Genomic DNA, 18,531 nt, shown 5'->3' with positions numbered 1-18,531 from the left:
TAAAAACTCACAAAACAATACACAGAATGCTATAATCACAACTCACAGTGAAAGAAACCATATTTGTTTGTATTTAAAGTCAACATGAAGTCAAAATGTAATTTTGCATAATGTATTGGTGTATGCTTATGCAAAGATAATTTTTTAGCCGACTTAATCGCCTAAATTTTTTAGCTGATCAATCAAATCAAGTTCTTCCTCTACATATCTTCTTGAATATTCTGTTTCATTTGGAAGTATATCATATTACTGAAGTAAACTGCATTGCAGATGCAGTTTCATGTTGACTTTAAATCGCAGATGTTCATAAGTGAAGCGCTCAAAGAGATGCCCACTTATCAATGCCTGTTTGTAGGCTATTTTGAGGGCGTGAGAACAACTAAGAAGAGGAAGTCTAGAAACCTACCCACACTCGCTGCAGGGGTCATGCACAATATTGAGCCTGCCCATCATGCATTGCAACAGGAAGTGGATTGGAAAGGGAGAAGAATCACAACAGCCCATCACAAGGTTGGTTAGAGTGAAGAAATCAAAATTAAAGGAAGACAACAATCATTAGAGTGATACAGCATGATGTCCATAAGAGACCGATTAGTTGATAAAACCGTGAACTCAGAAAGGGAGCACATGTATTTGCTAGCTCACAGAACCTTGTGTATGTGTGACCATCACCACAGCAGATGTTAGTATGACTGAGGGGCATCCTAGGGTTATTGGCAACTGTATTTCACGGTGAAAGCCATGAGCTCAACTACAGGTGTGTTCCAGAGTAGAAATGGGATACAATGATGAAGTGATATAGAGAAATTGACAGCCAGCCCCTTTTCTTATTGCTCAGTTTACTGTGCATAAATTGCAAGGTTCCCACAACTTTTGACCAAATGGTTTTCTATGACATTTCAACTGAATTTAAATTTTTAGAATTCTTTTTAATTTAGTAACTACCTACACCAGGTATAAACAACACTCCATCCCAGCAGTCTGATGGAACCAAAAAATAAAAAAATTAATTATTAATGAAAAGATCTGTCTGTCTGTCTATAGTAATGGTATAACAGTATGTATAGTATGGTATAGTACATTATACAATACTAAATATTTATATGATATATACTGTATTAACAGCATTTATAGTATTATAATGGCAATCATTGGCATAATATTATATTATAATATAATTATTGTATTATATACATACATAAAGTGTATACTATATAAAAATGTGTGTGTATAAAGTAATTGTAAAGTAGTAGAACATGTATACTATTCAAATAAATATTATATACAATTGTGTTTATTTTATGTATTTTTATTATGATGTGTTATGCTATATTTATAAAACTAGGGTTGAGTATTATTACATTATTACTGCAAATTATATCTTACAATATAAATAATTTGTTGGATTGTAAATTAGAAATATTGATATTATAATAAAATGATTAGTTAGGGGTGAGTATTACTACATACTACATACTATTATATATATATATGTGTGTGTGTGTGTGTGTGTGTGTGTGTGTGTGGGTGTGTGTTTTATTATATATACTACAATTATATATACACTACATATTTATATACATATTATATTTTACTATTGTATATTACTAAACATAAAGAAACCTACTATGTTACTATTTTTTTTGCGTGGCTGTGGGAACCCTGTCTCTTAAAAAAAAAAAAGGTTATCCCATGTCTTTGTGCATCCCTTATAGTTTAGAAAGGTGAAAGGTGAGATCAAGAAGTGGTCAGGGTTGACGGGAAGCCCTACCTGACGGAATAAAGGCAGCTTGCTGCTGAAACTGCATGTTGGCCAAAGCCTGCTGGTACTGGAGCATGCCGTGACTGAACATGCTCGTGGCACCGTTGGCTTTCTCAAGCGCAGGTCGCTTTGGTAAAGGTGGCATGACACTGTGAGGAATTCCCTGCTTCGATAAGACCACAGGGAAGGGGGGTGGAGGAAATGGGGAATGGGTCGGATGTGTAGAAGAGAGTAAAGACAGGAAAGGAACAAGAAAAAGACAGAATTATCATCAGAGGGCAAAACATCACAGGGCTCGATTCTGACAAACAAGCAAGCAAGCGGCAGCTAATACATGTCTACGGCACAAGCCAAAGCCAAAGAGCCAGTTTCTCTCGCTATAAAACTGAGCATCTGTGATTTACATTATTAGTTTAACATTAGGAGAGTTTTAATTCATTAACATTACAACATCCATACTGCTAACTCAATGCAAATGAAGCAAGCGTAGCACTACTCAAATGTATTGCAGACAAAGGTGACGAAAATAACTAAAAAGGAAAAGAAAAAAAGGAAATTAAACTGCACTGCTCACTCCATGATAAGTGTGAGAAAGAGACTAGATCTTTTCTGTTGCTTTAATGGTTGAGCTTTAGTATTCTTCTGCTGCTACCCCTCCCATAGACTCATGCATCCTAAACATGCATACTGAACATAAACATATAGAAGCCATGTCACTAGAGTTTAGAACATCTGGCCCTGTCCTCACGCCCTGGAATAACACTCGTGTGATGATCTGATTGCGGCAGGCGAGCATGTCTGGTTTCTCGTTACACATCTGCTCAATATGCTTGCCGCAGTCAGTTGATCACACGACATGGTAACACAGAACACAACAGAGGCACTAAATAAACAGAAAACAAAAGGACTATGCTTGCAAATTATCTTTCTTCTTTTGTTAATGCACTACAATAAAGCAACATGCCAAGCAAAAAGGTGAAAGGTCATAGTACCAGGTCAAAGGTGGCTTCGAGGGGTCGCTTCAGTGATTTGACAGCCGACTGAGTCTTAATTAGCAGGCAGCGAGCACATGATGGCAATGGGCCAATGGGGTTCAAGCGCATTAACATAAACAGCAAGCAGAGGTGCATCATGGGGGCAGCAGTGCATTTTGGGTAGGTGAGAAAAAAAACAAATAAAAACAAATCATTGGAATGCAGTATACAGGGGGATATCAGGACTAAGGCATGCAGAAATACAGTCCATTCTGTTTTAGAAAACTCTGTACTGAGATTCAATTAACAAGTACATCAATTATGGTAACATTTACAGGGTTTCATTGACAGTAAACATACTTGTAATACATCAACAGTGGATAAACATTGAGCTGGATTGCAAACATACATTTAAATTACTAGGACGGTGCCCTCTGCTCGACAGGATGATGAAATTACATACTCATGCAGTTTAAAAGGGAATGGCAATGACTTGTTGTAGGAATATTATATCTTATACAGAACTCTATCAAAAATATAATCCATAAGAAAAATTATTATTTATTGTTAAAAACTACTGAAACTTTTTTTTTAGAAACCTGAGATCAAATATATACCAAGAACGTGTACGCCAAAATTATTTAGAATTCCTTATTTAAAGAGTCCTTTTTTTCTTTTTTTAATTAACAAGTTTTTTTTTTTAAGGAATATTTCAAACAAAAAAGTTTGCTTAAAATGTACTAATCTAAATGCTATCCAAGATGAAGATGAGTTTGTTTCTTCATCAGAACAGATTGCAGATCACTTGCTCACCAATGGATCCTCTGGAGTGAATGGGTGCCGTCAGAAAGAGAGTCCAAACAGCTGATAAAAACATCACAATAATCCACACCACTCCAGTCAATCAATTATTGTCTTAAGAACTAAAAGATGTGTCTTTGTAAGATACAAAACCATTATTAAGGATGTTTTATCCTAAACCAAAATACCAGTCTATAAATCATAATAATGCTTCCTTAAGGGAAAAAGTCCATCACCTATTGCCCTCTCACATCAAAACAGCCCTTTATGATAGTAAACTGTGCTTGATCTGTGCATACTTCTCTCCTAAATCAGCCAAGATGACATTTTCAGTAGAAAAAGCTCAATTTGAAGTTACATGATAAGTTATTGTAATGTTTTCATCAGCTGTTTGGACTCTCATTCTGACGGCACCCATTCACTGCAGAGCAAGGGATGTAGTGCTATGCTTTCTCCAAAATTGTTTTGATGAAGAAAAAAATTCCTTTAAATGGCATAGAAATGTCAATGTTAACCCAAGGTCAAATACAAACCATCTAAGAAAGTGTTAATTCTACAAACAGTATGATGCATGAGAACAGTATTACATGAATATGTGTGTGTGATGATGTAGAGGATGTGCTCACCATGGCAGCGGCGGCCGTGGCCTGATTGACCTGGTGCTGGGCCGCTTTGATCTTGGCCTGCAGGTGAGCAGGAGGGTGGAAGTATTTGCACTTGTCTCTGGAGCAGCGGCCCTTTATGTAATCCATACACACCGTCACTGTGTTATCACCGGGGTCGATCATTGTGCTGTCAGCAGGGTGAGCAAACCTGCAATCCGTCTCTCCACGAGAGCAGTTGCCACGCTGGTATTCACGACACACCTGAAAACACACACAGCTGTAATGCATTGCTTGGCATACTGAGAGACTAAAAAATCTGTGTTTGTATAAAATCAACATTTTACAGAATTGTGGATTAATTAGCCAAGGTTTCATAAATAAAGAGACTCTGTAATCTTTAATTCAATTATGTTTAGAATGGCATGCTACTACTGAAACAAAGTTATGCTGTATGCAGTATTGTGAACTCTGTGTATGCATGTTTTTCCATTCAGTGGTCAGCAGAGGGCAGCAGCCCCTTTATTTCTTAGTTACTAGCATGCATAGTTGTAACTTACTTGCATGCACACAAATATTAAGATTTAAATGTGTATATGTGTGAAAGAAAGAGATATTGATATTGGCAGTGTGTGATGATGTCATGGCTCTCTGGTGACCTCATACCTCCAGTCGGTCGGTTCGGAGGAGTTTCTGGGCGGCCGCTGCTGAAGCAGCAGCAGCTGCGGCGTTGGCAGCAGACGGCATAGCAGGGCTGCCCGCCATCAGCACAGGTGCGCTGGGCAGGATCTCTGCAGGCATCAGCCCAGGAGACACTGGGCCCAGGTACGGATTAAACGCAGCCGCGGCGGCCGCTGCAGCAGCTGCACTGGCGTTGGTTGCAAGGCTTGGCGTGACCGAAAACATAGGCTGAAACAGACCGAAAGTAACAATAAATGAAACTGATATAGAGACACTGCTATAAACTGACTCTCTGTTTCTGTGGCTCATGCAAATGATATAGTCAAGGGTCAAAAAATAAGCACTGTTATTTGACTATTATCCAGACTTACAAAAAGTACCTTGGGAGTACATCATTTATTGTTATTAATAATTTGAGGCATTATATATATTGCATTTTTTTTGTGATATATATATAATAATAAAATAATAATAAAAATAATAAAAGTGACAAAGCATAAATAAACCTGAACAAATTATTAGACTAACATTTATAAAAAAATGCTTCTGTATCTCTTTTGGGGTCATTAGAATGGAGCCTAACCATTGGCTGAAGCTGACTTCCTGGCATGATGGCATTGGCTAGCTGCATCTGCTGGGCGAGCATTGCCATGTTCTTCTGCTGGATCAGATTGTTACGCCCATTAATCTCCAGCTGTGTCTTCAGGTGAGGAGGAGGGTGCAGGTACTTGCAGTTCTCTCTGGAACAACGACCCTGAGAATAACAGAGAGAGAGAGAGAGAGGGAGGAAATATACATATTAAACCTCGTGTTTTATTGTGATTTAAACATGACTTTTATGTTAGATTCATACATGTAAAAAATAACAGTATTTGAATTCAAGTAAATTAATCATTTGTGATTTACTAAAACACAAAATTACCAGAAAACATAAAAAAAAAAAAACTGTCATCATATCATCACCCCTTGTGTTTTTCTAAATTTGTTAATTATATATATATATATATATATATATATATATATATATATATATATATATATATATATATATATATATAGGAATTTATATATATATATATATATATATATATATATATATAGGAATTTTTAGGCAGAACGAGTTGTTTCAGGCTGAACAACATGAGAGTGAGTAAATGATCAAACCATTTAACCTCTTGTAATAAACCTAATTTTCTCAAATGTGTTTATATAATTTCATTATATTTAAGTTTAACTTGGTGCACTAAAAAACTACATAGACATATTAAGAAAAAACAAAATACATACTAAGAAAAACAAAAAAAGAAAACTAAAACTTAAATTAACTAATTAACTAAAGTTCAAAACAAACACAAAATATACTACTAGAATGATATGTAAATTATGGTAATAATAATATTGAAGTTGTATCACTGTTTTAAAGCAAAGTAGACAAATTTTCACAAATTTGAAAAAAAAAAAACCACTGTAGAAAAGTATAGTAACACAGATCGACATTTACACCTAATATGGGTGTACACCAATCATACAATGTTTGCTTTTGAAAATAAACTGAATAATAAATGGCATGCAACTGGCATCTCCAGTTCTGGTTCATTCTCTCTGTTTAACAGCAGATATCCAGCTGACAGTACTGAGTGCACGGGAAAGCCTTCTGCTCTAATGCATCTTTAAGCCCACGTGGAATCGGCCCTGACAGGCTGTCACTCAATCGATTAGCTGAGTATCGATTAACGAGTCACATCAGTACGAGAGAAATTCATCTGACGAGTTTATGGATCTACAGTAACCCGTGTGACCCCACATGCACTCGCATGATGAGTGTCTTTATCTGGACTGCGTAGGTGAGTATGTCAGAACACCGGCCGGTCATTAACCTACTGTTTTATTTACAGCAGGTAAAAAGGTTTTAATTTTAATTATATAATAATAATTTTAATAATAATTACAAGTTCTGAATACAGAATGTTTTATCAATTCTTGTAAAAAAAAATTTTAATCAATTAAAAAAAAACAAAAAACAATACTTTTCAGTTATAACAGCAGAAGTAGATGCACAGTATAATAGTTAGACCATAAACCAAAAATGATAAAGTGCCTTTCAAAAGTTTGAGGTCAGTAAGATTTTATCATGTTTTTGAAAGTATCTTTGCTCACCAAGGCTGCCTTTATTTGATAGAGAAAGACAATAATATTGTGACATTATTTTACAATTTAATATGGCTATTAATATTTTTGATTTTGATATTTTTTTTTAATGTAATTTATTCCTGGCATGCAAAGATGAATTTTCATCAGCCATTACTTCAGTCTTTATGACACACAATCCTTCAGAAATCATTCTAATAGACTGATTTCTTTGTGCTGCTTAATATCATGTAGAAATCCTGATTCTTGATTCTTTGATTAATAAAAAGTTCAAAAGAACAGCATTTATTTGTAACATTATAAATGTCTTGTCACTTTTAATCAACAAAATAAACATAATAGCCTGCTTTCTTAGAAACACACACACACACACACACACACAAAACCACACACACTTCCACGTTCATGCACTTTTACACTAATTTCAGCTAGACCGAGTCCATAATAAGTGTGGGACCTGTTGTGTGCGAGAGCTCAGGTCAGTCAATTCGAGGGGAAAATAGCAGGGAGTCAGATGTCCCTAAATGTGAAGCCCTCTCTGGGTTTGTCTTCTTCTTATTTATTACAAGTCTTGATTTGACTAAACACCTGCCCAACAATCACATTTACACAACACATTAGCAGTTTGGTTACATATGCACTCCAAAATAAGATGCTAGAGCATTAAGATTATTATTTGTAGTCTAATATGAACACTTTGTATAACTGGTCAGTGATGGATCACAGAGACAGAGGCTAAAGCAGATAGCAGAACCTTCTGGAAGTGTGACGCAAGTTTGCGCTCCTATCTATGCAGCATGTAGAAAAGAAATAAAACACACACATACTCGGCTGTGAGCCGGCCAATCAAAGAGTGTCTGGCTGGTATTCTGTGAGCTGAAGTTTCTACCATCTGTTTAAGACATTAGTGAAGCTGGGCTGTGAGAAGATGAAGACTCTCTCGAAACTCCGGCTTTAGTTCCTTCTGCATTTCTGCAAACATGATTCATGCAAGTGTCTCAAATTCAAAATATAGTTTTCCAATTCAAATCTTCACATTTTACAACCTTAGCAACTGTTGCTGTTATTATTTTATTTTTCAAATATATAATTCTCATTTTACAGACGAGCCAAAAATATGGTAAACAATGACGTTTTGATTACAATTATGGCATTCAACTTGTTTTAAATCTAAAACATCAAATTAAAATGCTGTGCAGTATTTAATATAAAAAATACACAATATATTTCATTTTAATTTAATAATTCATTATAATAATTATGCATACTATCATATGATTTTATTTAATAAATATAATGGTTTTATTTAATACAATTAGTTTTTCACACATTTAGACAATGAACAACCAATGATATATAAAAATGCATTATTATTTTATTTAATAAATTATTTAATAATGTTTTAATTATTACAATTTATTTCCCACATGTTTAGATACTGATCCACTAATTAACTTTACCAGCTTGTTAAAATGTTATGAAAAGCTTTATTTTATTATTATTAATAATATCATATATATATATATATATATATATATATATATATATATATATATATATATATATATATATATATATATATATATATTTTTTTTTTTTTTCTTTTTTCTTTTATTCTAACTAATTTAATAATATTTTTAAAGTGTAATACAAATCTCTCTCTCTCTCTCTCACACACACACACACACACACACACACACACACACATATATATATATATATATATATATATATATATATATATATATATATCTCACATATGAAGTTGCTGGCACTTAGTATTTGTCAGCACAGTCAGATACAAATGTGTCTCTGTGCAGTGAAAATGTTTAAAGGATCTGTGTGTGTGTTTTATGCGGGTCTGTGCTTGTTGAAGGGTGTGTGGGTGAGAGCGTTCTGTGAAAGGTGTAACACTCTACTGAGTGTGTGCCAGAGATATTAGCACTGAACGCTCACTGACCTGCGGAGAGGAAGAGCAGAAGAGGAGGCAGGAGGGGAAAGAAAGAGAAGAGAATCAAGTTGAAGGATAATAGAAAGACGTGCTTATGGGAGGTGTGTGATATGGGGCGAGCCGTGCGTGTCAGGGCTAACGGAGTTGAGTTACATTCACCCCATCTAACCCCACTCACTCCGTCCGTAACCTCCTGTAGTACAGCAGCACAGGGGCTCAGGTCACATGACACACACATGTAAGGACATGATTCGTTTAACTAAAGAGCCATTCAGTGTGAGAAAATGTTTGATCTAGAGTGAGATCTGGAGCAATGGAGTACTTATCCAAACATTATCGTTTTATCTGTCATTTTGTACTTCCCTGTGCTTAAGAGTAGCTGAATACGTTAACATTTCACTTCAAGTTGTATTTTGTATATAACTGTGTATGTCACAAAAATAAAAATCTTGAATTCTGATTTATTTTTTTCATTTAACCCCAAATGACAGATTTTCACCAAATTGAATCTTCCTTATATAGTTGCAAACACTGAAGCAATAGAAAATGTAAAACAATGATATAACCCATTGTACCCCGAAAGGGGAAGTCGTGGCCTAATGATTAGAGGGTTGGACTCCCAATCGAAGGGTTGTGAGTTCTAGTCTCGGGCCGGACGGAATTGTGGGTGGGGGGAGTGCATGAACAGCTCTCTCTCCACCTTCAATACCACGACTTAGGTGCCCTTGAGCAAGGCATCGCACCCCCAACTGCTCCCCGGGCGCCACAGCATAAATGGCTGCCCACTGCTCACAGTGTGTGTGTGTGTGTGTTCACTGCTCTGTGTGTGTGCATTTCGGATGGGTTAAATGCAGAGTACAAATTCTGAGTATGGGTCACCATACTTGGCTGAATGTCACTTCACTTTATTAAGTATTTTGGATACTTTTAATATTAATATGAATAATGCATTCTTTTGTTGCATAATGCAAATGCATTTTTAAAGAATCAAGTAATATGCAAAATCATATACTCTAATAGCTCTGTCTGGCAACTTCATGAAGCACCTATCATAAGTGCTAATTTTACTTTTCATGTTTTTTGCATTCGCTGTTCTTATTTTTTTATCACTGAGGTAAAAAAACCTCCTGATGCGCATGGCAGGAAACACATTTGAAACATGATCCTCAGTCAGTGCACTACAGACAGCCCTGTCAGGGAAATCAGAGAGGCTGGAGAGAAAGTCATTCGTGATCGTCACTCGGCCAACTGACAGCTGATGGAGAGAGAGAGAGAGAGAGAGAGAGAGAGAGGGGATGCAGTCTTTCCAGCAGGTTGTTTAGGTCACTGCTTGCATATGGCAACATGTAAGCACTGAGCCAAAAAACAGAGAGTATGGTCCAGTCACCTCAGGTGTGGTTTCTATGCATATGCAGGCATCTACAGACACACCATTAATGCACATATAGTGAAAAAGAAAGTCATTAGCACAAATATAGAAGTACAGTCAGTGCATATCAATCAACTGTCAGACAAATGTTTGTTATTTTTAGATATTTCACAGGTACTTCTTATCAAAATGTTGTGAATTATACTTCCATGCAGACACACTTGTAGCATTTTTCATCCTTGAAATCCACTTAGTCAACTTTCAACTGGATTTAGTTTTACGTGACTCTCTCTAACTCTTTGAATTAAGCAAGAAACAAGAAGTGTCCTATCATCCTTGTAAACTGGCTGACGTTCCCTTTTACAGCTGGACTAAAATTCCAGACAAAAAGTCTCAACCATCTCAAGTTACAAAAGGTTTAGCTGACTGTACAAGGATAAGAGAGAATTTTATTCTAAAGGCCCCCTTTAAACCCCAGTCCATTTATGATACATCATCATATTCAATTAGCTTAGTTTTTAGTTAATAGTTTAGTTAATTATAACATGACCATTTTAGATTTGTCTTGCATTGCTCACTTAAACAATAAACAAGTTAAATTTCAGTTTTACAGCTGAATGACCAAAATGTATCAATATACTGTAGCATCATCTTGAACATGGATAACATTCCTAGCACATATTAAATGTGTGTGTGATTTAAAGGGATGGAGGAAGGTCTCATCCTCATGTATAGTGTCAGCCGCTGTTGTCCCGCAGGAACAGAGTCCCTTTGTACTTGCACTGACTTACAGTTTACTGGCGGACGTGTTTTACAATGTGTGTGTGTGTGTAAGTGCTCAATAGTGATCTAACTATTTCCCCCTCATTCTGTGCCTGTATATTACTGAAATAAGTCCTATTCTTCATTTTCGCTAATGAAGTGAATTCATTCTTATGGAAGCCCATTTCCTCCACATAAGAAAAATAAATCATGCTTTGGTAAATCATAATAATTGTTTTTTTTTATTAGATAAAAGTAAAAAAATAAAAAAATAAATAATGTATATCTTTAACTTTTTATGTCAAAATTATGATTTTAATAATTAATCATTTTGAGTTTTATCTCATAATTGACTTAGCATCATATAATTTTGCATTATCATTTCTTGTCAATTTAAAATGTTTAATCTTAAAATTCACTACATCTCATAATTTTGACCTTTATCTCAAAATTGACTTATCTGATAATCTTGCTTTGTCATTTAATTATGACTTTTATCTCATAATTACAGCTTTTTGTCATAATCTTGACTTTTCACCTTAAAATTCACTACATCTCATAATTTAGCTTTTTATCTCATAATTGACTTAGAATCTTGTAATTTCACTTTGTCATTTCTTGTCAATTTCAACTTTTGGTCATAACAGTTTTTTTTGTCATGATTTTTGATGACTCTTATCTTATAAATGTAAACTTTGCATGTCGTAATTTTGACTTTATCTCATAATTAACTTTGTATCTAATAATCTTGCCCTGTCATTTAATTATGACTTTTATCTCATAATTTACATTTTAAGTCATATTTCTTACTTTTTATCTCATAATTATGAATGTCATACTTTAGATTTTTAGTGCTGTAATTATGACTAATTTATGCAATTTTGTCTATATCGCATCACTGACTTTGTATCTCATAATCTTGACTTGTATCATAATTTCAAGTATTTAAAACGTTTTTATATCATGAATTTATTATGTTAAACTTATAAATATGATTTACCAAAGCATGATTTTTTTTCTATTGTTTTGGAATTGGGCTTCCATACATAATTGTTTTTGTTTAGAAGTGTATGCTAATATTATTGCTCATACTTAGACTCCTAACTGTTACATCTTAGCGTGTAAATAAATGAACTAATTTTGTGCTAACGATTTAAATGATATCTCAAATCATGGTCCTTGCTGAAGAAAAATGTGCTACTGTTTTGCATTTGTATCATTTCACCATCGCAACCACACAGCAGCACACTAAACCACTCAGATCAGTTTAGCAACTCTAGCATCAAGATGGCAAGTTTTACACCATATTTCTTAGAAAAGTGTAGTTTTTTTTTTGTTCATCTATTGCTTCATCTGTGACTGCAGTTTTGTGGTTGACGGGGAAAGAGAGAAGCAGAGAGAGAGAGTCAGATCTTGGTCAGCTGTCATGTTGACTGCCGGTGCCAACTCTTTTCTCGTTAACAGTTTCTTAGCCTCTTTATTTTTTCTCGCTGCACACCCCCCTCTGACACCGCCAAGGTTCTCACGGTGCACGTTTGTTGTCCTTGTCTCACGCCTGTCGAGATTTACTTACACATTTCTCATGCGACCACACGCCTGGCTCATCCGGAGTGAAAGGGTGGGGTCAAAGGTCACGGAGCTGTCTGCAGTAATTAATGTCAGTCGGATATGTGTACTTCCAGTCACAGATGTTTGTTTGTCTATCATGATAGGGGACTTTTTCCACTGACGTCTATTGAGATAATAATATTTTCGGTCCCTAAACCTAAAACAGGTTTGTGGAAGCGTATCTTACAAAAGCATTTTTATACTCTCAGTCAGACATGAACATCACAGGCTGGCTCACATGTAGGCTATAACTGGCTATAACTGACTCTCTGTATGATTATCTTATCAGCATAAGAATTACGTGGATCTCAGTAACAGGATTAAGAGTGTTCACAATGGATTTAGGGCGCTACAGCCGATTAGCAGCAATGTGAGCTGTCCAGTGTGACACAGGATTAGGATTATAATCCCGGGATTATCCGTACAGTCTCCATGGGATTATCCCACCCTCCCTCCTTCACCCTCAAAGTCAGGGTGATCTCATTCAGGTCCTGTGCAGGGCTCTCCCACTGATAACTTCTCAAATTCAGCTGTGGTCTGCACTCTCAACACTTTTTATAGCTATTATTATTAGAGATGGAACATAAAAGGGTTTAATATATACAAAATAAAAATATATAAATGGAATAGAGCTAAATTAAAATTTTTATATTCATTTGATCAGATCGTCAAAAGTCGTCACAGATTTTTACACAAATTTGGATTAAAAATGTATTTACGATTTGATCCATTTTCATTCACTTTCTGGACAAAATATGCAACAAAGTGAGTTCATAGTGAGAATCATATCAACATTTATCATGTTTATTATTGCATACTGCATACCATTTCACATACTATTTTAATATAAACAGATATTAGACAGAATAAACGGCTAAGAATGCAGTAAACAGTATTGCATTTCAATCATAGCTCCTATGAGACTGCAAGCTAAACTACCACAGAGATCCTGTTTCACTCCGAAGGGGTTTATTTTGGGACAATGACCAGATGACAATATATTACCCTGTGTCTTCTTAGTAAATAAACTAATGAAATATTGATTTGAAATGATTTTATACAGCCACATGACATGAGAGATGTAAAACTAGAAGAAAAAAAACGACTCAAATATAACGTTTAACAGACATGTTATATTTAGTGTTAGGTTATATTATAAAAAACATTTACTGCAGAATGCAGCGACTGACCAATCAAAATGAAGAGCAGCTATATAATCAGTAACTACATATATATATATTTTTACAAGCATATATTATCAGATTCATAAACATAAAAAAAATGTTTCAACAACTGACTTCTTTCATCATTATTCCAGGGCTTTGATAACTGAATTCAGTGTGTTTTCGATCCTTTTTCATAAATACACATCAGAATGAGCTGGGCTTAGAGGGCTCTGTTGCTAGGATACCATGACCACGACAGACACAAGGTTTGTGCAAACAGTCTGCGGAGGGCTAGTCACATCTTCACCATCGCTTATCAGTGTGTTTTTCGAAACACAACCTCACAAATGTCTGTAATTATATGCATTTCACCTTAATGCGATACCTCACAAACACAAAATGCACATAAAATGTGCACAAACATAAACTTGTCTGCTAATGTGATATGGTGTGTGTTGTGATCCCTGCGCTAATGAATAATGCATTTCGACTGATACGTCGAGGTTGATGATGCCTTTCCTATCAGTAAGAGCTTTGATGACTCAGCCTGTTCAGCTCTACAGGAAGTGCAGAGTCCACTACGAGCTGAGTCACGCAGAGATGAAATCACTCTCTCACAGCAACACATAGAGCTGGGTAACCAGCACACACACACACACACACACACACACACACACACACACACACACACATACAAACACTGAAGTAGGTCAGGGTCAAGCTGTTCCTGATAAGAGGCCTATCTAACTCTTCCAGGACCCAATTTTGGTTTAACACTCATATGCATGTCCTCCAGTGCACATGACTCCCAGAGTGCATTGCAGTTGAGGAAACTTTATTTAAGTAGTGCACTAGTATGCAAAAGTACTCTTTAGTGTAAATATTTTAATAATGCAAAAAAAAAAAAAAGGACAGAAAAGGAGGGAGCAGGAATTGAATGATTTTGTTATAAAGACACATTGGGACAGTATGTCAGATACACATTTTTCTCAGTCTTCTGGTCAGGTTCATGCTTTGTGTGCGTGTGTGTTAGATCCCAGTGCTGGCTTGTATCTATGGCGTGATCCAGAAATGAAAACGTCCTCTGTGGATTTACTGCGCTCATGTTTATGCTTTCAAACAGCCATTTATTCTGTAATGAATGCCCAGTGTGTCTGTGTTTTCTGTGAGTGTACATTCCATGAGTGTGTTACTAACAGTGGTTGGGCTGCTGTAGGGCATTCGCTGCTGTTTCCATACATGGTGAGACTGCTTCAGTCCTGTTCTCCACTGCTTGTTGAGTTGGATCACATTTGTTGAATGCTACCACACTCACAGGACCACTCAGTGATCTATCTATCCATCTATCTATCTAATAATAAAAAAGAGACAAAGTGAGAAATCAGAGTTATTAGTGTAGCACAGTCCATATAATTAGATTCTGTAAGAAGCTTATAAGACATTTTTGAGTCCATGTTGAAATCTCAGAATTTGGTATCATGCCAAATCTGAGCAAGTTTGAGACATAATTATCACTTTTCATACACTACCTAAAAAACAAACAAACAACAACAACCCTGCACTAAACCTGTTTGCTGCCTGGGAGAAACAATTGAGATATTAAAGAGTTCTCATTAACTTCATGACTGAGTAATCTAACAGCTGGAGCCTTATATTAGTGTCTCAGAACAATAAAGTGCCTTTAGAGTTCAGCACAGTAGCAGATATGTTTAGCTTTGGGTTTTAATAGGTGTTTAGTGTAGTGAAACCCTGATGTGAGGGTTGTGCTTGCCACTAACAAAATGTAAACAGAGCGAGTCACACATAACTAAAAAGACCCTCAGGGTCTCAGACTTTGGAATGTAACTTGGTGTCAAAAATAGCCATATACAGACAGATTGAGCACACACACAAACACACTGGAGTTGATACAGAGTCAAAGAGATGACGGGCTCTTTAAAGCTGTGAGTGTGTGCAACATGATTGACCCGTCCGCCATGAAGACTTCTGTAGAAGCTGACAGAGTTTGGCTGAGCACTGGAGCTGTATTCCAAAGCGCTGAGGTCTTCAGACGCAGTAGATCAGCTCCTATAAACATTGCTCAGTGGTTGCTCGCTCTAAGCTTAGGGATAGATTTTTGTTTCAGTATCAAGTCTTCCATAAAGTTTCTTGGGAGAACTTTCTTGGGAATAAATTACACTGATATTTTAGCATTATTTACTATTATAGTACTTATTCATATTTTGTAATGCCTTTAAATTGTTATTTTTCAGTTCATTTTAATTTTAGTACGTTTTAGTAATTTTATGTGCTTTTTCATGTATTTATTTTTTACATTTTTATATAGCTTTAATTATTATTATTTTAAAAAATGTTGTCCTTTTATTATTTTATTATTTTAACTTATTTCAGTTAGCTGCCAGGGCAACATTTATCATTTTTATTTTAAAAGTTTGTGTTTTTTATAATTTATTTTATTTGAGCTATTTTTGAATTTCAACTTATACCTCAGTTATTTGTCAGGGCAACATTTCTAATTTGTATTTTATATTTTTATATTTAGTCCTAATAAACAATAATAACACTGATGAGACTTCAAATCAAACGAGCTCCAGTTACCAACAAAACATAAGGTAATTGCACAGAAATGGGCTGGCATCCATTAAAATATTAAACCGTCGTTGTCTGTCATTTCTCTTAGGTGTATCAAGCTTGTGGGAGAGAACACATTGAATGTATACAGAAATAATCATAGCCGTTGAGTCAATTTGAAAAGAGAGCAGACAGGAACATTTAGCCATGTGTCTGCTATATAATCACAGCTGCCTTCATTTAAAGGGAAAAAAATGTGTAAAAAACCATCTAGAAAAAAAAAAAACAAGAACTCTTGCTCCAAAGATTATGTCCATTAGCTGTGAGAAATCTTTGCTAATGGGCTTGCAGACTGCAGTTTTAAAGCTGGTATAGTCATACATAATGCAAAGCACTTAAAATGCAATTAACATCTGCTTTTTGTCAAAAAATGTCATAAAGTCACGTTAATGTCAAGTGACATCACTGTACACAGTAGCATTGGCCAGAGATGCAGGCTTCCACACCTCACCACTGAAATCACAAATGACCTCTCTTCTCAGCATTAAGCCTTTGAAACTTAATTCTTCTGAAGTCCTCATGTTATGCCTTGTTCTGTCTGTCTTTTCTTTGGAAAATGATCAGTTTTTAAGGGCAGGGCACGTTCATGCTTGATGGATGAATGCTAAGGCAAACCTGAAAGGTCCTTACAGCTAAATAAGTCCAGGCTTAAAGCTGAAGGGAGTTGCTTTTTTGCAGCTAATGGTGAAATGTTCAAGAAACCTGTTTGACAACAATAATTATTTTAACAAGTTTTGTGATGCTACTGGCACAAAATTACACATAAAAAAAGAGATCATGTGACACTTGTGCTAATTAATATTTCAGAAGCTCGAAAGAATCACATTTATTTACAGATTTGGTTACATTCTAAAAATTGCACCATCATTTTTGTTAAAAGAAATTGCATTCATGCTGATTAAAAATAATAATTTCTTTAAACGTAATGCTCCCAAACATTCGAATAGTAGTGTATTTTGTGGGTAATAATGTAGGATACCTATATTTTCCCATAGTCATAATAATGTACATAATTTTAGTTAGAATCCATTTTCTTTTTACTTAAAGGTACAATATTGTAAGTTTTCACCGTTAGAGATCACATTTTCAAAACAAAAACAAAGCCAAATCTCGATGACGGGGCACGGAACGATGGGAGATGCCATTTTGACAAATAATTTTCACGGATGATATTTGCTTACCTGTCTATAAAAACACACACGAGCGTAGTCTCTGTCCAGTCCAAGGTTTTTGCGAAGTTCGCTCCATTTTGGAAATGCTACGCCGATATTTATTCTATTTATTTCTGTGTTTGTCCCAATGCCTTCTCGCCTCAGTTGGTGAATGTCTAAATTTTTTAATTTTCCATACTTACCAAAGTGTAATCGTGATCCATGATAACGTAAAGGCACAACAGTGGCGTGCTGCATGCAGTATAACTTACACTTCCGCATTTCTCCACAAACATTGATGTAGAATTCATAAACATAAACCGAGGATAGCGCGGATACCGTGTCATTGATAGGCGACTATGACCAGGGACAATCCATTATTTAAAAACTGGAATTTCTCTGGATTTACAAATCTTTGGGGACTTTAAAGATAATGCATGTACACAGCTGCATGAAATCTATAACACTGCGCAAGTGGTTTTTGGATATTTTATTACAAAAATCTTACATATTGTACCTTTTAAAATCTAAGTTACATTACGTTAATTCAAATAGCTGAAAATAATTCTTAAACTTTATGTTGCACACGTCAAACCTGCAAACTAAATTAATTACATTTATTAATGATAATCATAACAACAGATAAATCTGCCATTATTTAATTCAGTTCATTAGACTAAATGTAGTCTGTAGGCAACAAATAAACCAGAATTCAATTGAAGTGCGGTTGTGTACCAGCAAACAGTGCCATTAATCTGAGAAGACCCCTCTGGTAAGTTGCATAATTGCACTAACTCAGGCCAAAATGGAGAGATAAGTGTTAAACGGGAGTACTGGTCCTCCCTACTACTGGTTGATCTCCACTTCACCTGTCTTGTCGGATTTGAACTCATGAGGGCTGCTGGGAAGGGAATGCATATTTGAC

The 18,531-nt window shown here is 35.5% G+C and overlaps 1 protein-coding gene across 27 annotated transcripts in view; it reads right to left on the bottom strand.

The window, feature by feature from the left end:
- Positions 1-18,531, bottom strand: part of LOC127951178 (muscleblind-like protein 1) — a 49,294-nt gene that overhangs the window by 6,624 nt on the left and 24,139 nt on the right. For 8 of the 27 annotated variants that reach the window (XM_052548910.1, XM_052548906.1, XM_052548905.1 and 5 more), the window contains 6 exons: positions 5,404-5,574; positions 4,806-5,048; positions 4,164-4,403; positions 2,755-2,808; positions 1,772-1,928; positions 407-442 (listed from right to left, as the gene is read on the bottom strand). In XM_052548910.1, coding sequence (XP_052404870.1) covers positions 407-442; positions 1,772-1,928; positions 2,755-2,808; positions 4,164-4,403; positions 4,806-5,048; positions 5,404-5,574 — 901 coding nt within the window. Of the gene's footprint in view, positions 1-406; positions 443-1,771; positions 1,929-2,754; positions 2,809-4,163; positions 4,404-4,805; positions 5,049-5,403; positions 5,575-15,021; positions 15,176-18,531 lie in introns of all 27 variants that reach the window. The other 19 variants (XM_052548914.1, XM_052548919.1, XM_052548922.1 and 16 more) reach the window with 7 other exon arrangements.

Source organism: Carassius gibelio, chromosome B2 (assembly GCF_023724105.1).
Source record: "Carassius gibelio isolate Cgi1373 ecotype wild population from Czech Republic chromosome B2, carGib1.2-hapl.c, whole genome shotgun sequence".
NCBI lineage: Eukaryota > Metazoa > Chordata > Actinopteri > Cypriniformes > Cyprinidae > Carassius > Carassius gibelio.
The sequence above is the reverse complement of the archived record's forward strand: the minus strand, read 5'-3'. Positions and strand labels throughout refer to the sequence as shown.